This window comes from Lygodium microphyllum, chromosome 20, assembly GCF_053477565.2.
Source record: "Lygodium microphyllum isolate KBCC chromosome 20, Lygodium_microphyllum_v1.1.10, whole genome shotgun sequence".
Classification (NCBI taxonomy): Eukaryota; Viridiplantae; Streptophyta; class Polypodiopsida; order Schizaeales; family Lygodiaceae; genus Lygodium; species Lygodium microphyllum.
The window spans coordinates 78,237,694-78,240,958 of NC_141154.1; the positions used below are offsets into that span (position 1 = coordinate 78,237,694).

At 49.6% G+C, this 3,265-nt stretch overlaps 1 protein-coding gene across 1 annotated transcript; it reads left to right on the forward strand.

Annotated features, from left to right (window-relative positions):
* The first annotated feature begins 1,473 nt into the window (after window positions 1–1,473).
* On the forward strand, window positions 1,474–3,048 carry PSBY (photosystem II BY). Its single transcript, XM_087701645.1, has one exon. The coding sequence runs from the start codon at window positions 1,707–1,709 to the stop codon at window positions 2,757–2,759; it is 1,053 nt and encodes a 350-aa protein (XP_087557771.1). The 5' UTR covers window positions 1,474–1,706; the 3' UTR covers window positions 2,760–3,048.
* The last annotated feature ends 217 nt before the right edge of the window (window positions 3,049–3,265 follow it).

Sequence of the window (3,265 nt, forward strand, 5' to 3'; positions counted from 1 at the left end):
GATACCAATGGTACCATGGAAGGTTATTGTGGCTTGATCCAAGATATTCTGAAGCTTGACTTCAGACGATTCTTTATATATGTACTGGATGTGAAGTGGTTTAAAGAAGTGGTAACAAATGGTGAGCATTGCACAATCAGACGTCATCCAAGTGGTTTTGTAATCATTGACTCTACAAAATTTCACCAAAACAAGAATGATACATTAGTACTACCTCAACAATGCGAGCAGATATATATGTAAAAGCTAATTTTTTTTATATGTATACATGTGATACATATACACAATATAATAAGTATTTAAGTTTCTTGCTTTTGTTTTTCAAATACAGGTTGTGTATCATCCAATGGTAAACAATAACTGATGGTGGTATGTCATCCCTATATCTAATCGTTCAAAACCAATATATGGTAATATTACCAACATAGAGATAGCAGATGACAATCCAACAATTAATGATGATGTACATGATGACACCATAATGGATGATATGCGTGATATAGTACAAGATGAACCTCACGAGGATGTTCAAGGAAACGTAGAAGAGGACAATAATGTGGTCAATTATTGTCATCTCCTATGTTTCCTTGAACATCCTCGTGAGGTTCATCTTGTGGTCAACTGGAGGAACTGCCATTCATTAGAGAGCAATATAAAAATAATTATTAACTCTGGTTTTTTTATTATATTAAGTCCGATTTCATGTGGTTTAATAATTACGCGTCTGAAAACGCGTCTATATTCGCGTCTATGTTCACGTTTATCTACGCGGATATATAGACGCAAAATTTACGTCCATTTACATGCTCTTTTACACGCACATATAGACGCAATGATAGACGTGGCTGACTTTGCGCATCTAACATGCGCGTCTATGACTCGTTTCTGTTGTGATGTTAGAGCCTCATTTCCTTAATTACTCAAACCACAATAATAATTACTTTGAGGTCAAAAGCTCTATTGGATGTGAACCTTTGAGCTTAATACTATAGCTTTTGAGCTAAGGGATCCAAAAAGACAATTACTTTGAGCTCAAAAGCTCTATTGGATGAAGCTCTGTTGGATGTGAATAGACATGTTGTGGGGGGAGCAAGGTGTTCAGGTTTGAACTCATGGACCTCAAATACTCAAACCACACCCCAACCACTACACAACATTGGAACTTGGCATGCTATACATTTATTGTCTGAGGTTTTGCATTAAGAAAAAACATATGTTAAGAGGCCCTTTTGAGTTTGATATGAGAGCATAAATGTTCCAGTCAATTTCTATGCTTCAAGAACCAGCCTACTTCTTGTGTTCGAGCTACGTGGATTTCACTCTTTCGTTCATTGGAATAACACGAAATGGATTGATAACTGTTGTGGGAAAGAAGGCTCGGAAGGATCTAGAAGAGAAAGAAAGAGAGGCGTGGGCCATGGAAAAAGGATGCTAACCTCCGATTGGGTGGAGGGGAAGTGTTCTTATCTGGTAAGGAAGGAAGGAGGACCGTTGGATTCAGGAGGTTGGGATAGGAGAGGGATAGGAGAGGAGGCCAAACAACATCCTCCTAGGCTCTGATCAGCGGAGAAGCATTGGAATTGCTCTCTGTGAATCGTACTGAGAACTCCTTTCTTACCATCGGCCTCTCAAAGACAAGCAACTAAGATAGTGGGTTGAGCAAGAGAGGGAGAGATTATTACCTGCAGATCCGACCACCAAGAGGAATGGCGCTGCTAGCTGCGTCGACAAGCCTGTCATCTCTGTCCATTCGCTGCACACAGGCGCCGCACGTCGCGGCCACGCGGGCGGCACCGGCGGCGCAGGCGCAGCAGCTGCCTGGGCCGGTGGCGGAGGTGTCGCAGTGGAATGGGCTGACGCGGCAGCACGTAGAAGCCGGGGGAACGGTCCTGGCGGGAGCGCTGTTTGCGGCGCTGGCGTCGACGGGCTCGGCGGCCGCCGCCCAGCAGGTGCTGGACCTGGCGGCGTCGGACCAGGCGACCGACAACCGGGGCCTGGCCCTCCTCCTGCCTCTGGTCCCGGCCGTGGGGTGGGTGCTCTTCAACATCCTCCAGCCGGCTCTCAACCAGCTCAGTCGCATGAGGAGCGCCAAGGGTCTGGCCCTGACCCTGGGCCTGGGCGCCGCGGCCTCGTCCATTATCCTGGGCGGGTCTCCTCCCGCCGGCGCTGCCGCCCAGGAGGTGGCCACCCTCGCGGTTGACAACGATTCCCGGGGCCTGCTCCTTCTCTTCGTCCTCGTCCCGGCCGTCGGGTGGGTCCTCTTCAACATCCTCCAGCCCGCGCTAAACCAGCTCAATAAGATGCGCTCCACCAAGGGATTCATCGGCGCCGTGGGCTTCTCCGCGGCCACCACCTCGGCGCTGCTGTTGCCCCCGCATGCGGACGCGGCGGCCCGGGAGCTTGCCAGCGTGGCGGCGGCCGACAGCGACGGGCGTGGCGTTCTACTGCTGGGCGTCCTGGTACCCGCGGTGGGTTGGGTGCTCTTCAACATCCTGCAGCCGGCTCTGAACCAGCTCGACAAGATGCGCACCTCCAAGGGCGTGGTGGGCGGGGCCCTTGGCCTCGGTGCCGGCCTGTCGGCCCTCTTGATCCCCGCCCCAGCCGACGCCGCCGCCCAGGAGCTTGCCATCCTCGCAGACAACACCGACTCCCGTGGCATCCTCCTATTGGGTGTCCTCATCCCTGCCGTCGGCTGGGTCTTGTTTAACATCCTTCAGCCTGCCCTCAACCAATTCGACAAAATGCGTGCTCAGAAGTAAGAGCTTTCTCCCACCCACCCTCCGCAACTCCCTCCTTCCTTGTGATATTTCACCCGATGTCGCCTCCTCTCTATTTTGTATGTATGCTTTATAGTTTATAACGCCAAAGCAAAGCAATTCTGACTCTACGGTCGATCTCCACACTGCACATGCTTACAATGACGCCACCGCCGCCCCCGCGGGTGAACGTCTCTTGCCGGTTTATGGGACAGAATTGCAATTGTAATCTATGGGAGCTGCTATTTTTGGATATTGCCCATTCATATGACAATGTTACTCCATTTCGATCCTTTCTCTTGCACACATACAGGGTTGTGCACACCCCCACCACTCCAAGAACACTGTAAGGGGAGCGGTTTCAATCTAGGAAGCGCTCCTATCGGTCTGTTTTTAAGAAATGAGAAAAGAAGTAAATGAACTGCAGCTTGGGAGTAGAATGTCGCTTCAAGCTCTTGGATTAATATAACAATATACATCCTGAGATTTGCAATGCGTCACACATTTAC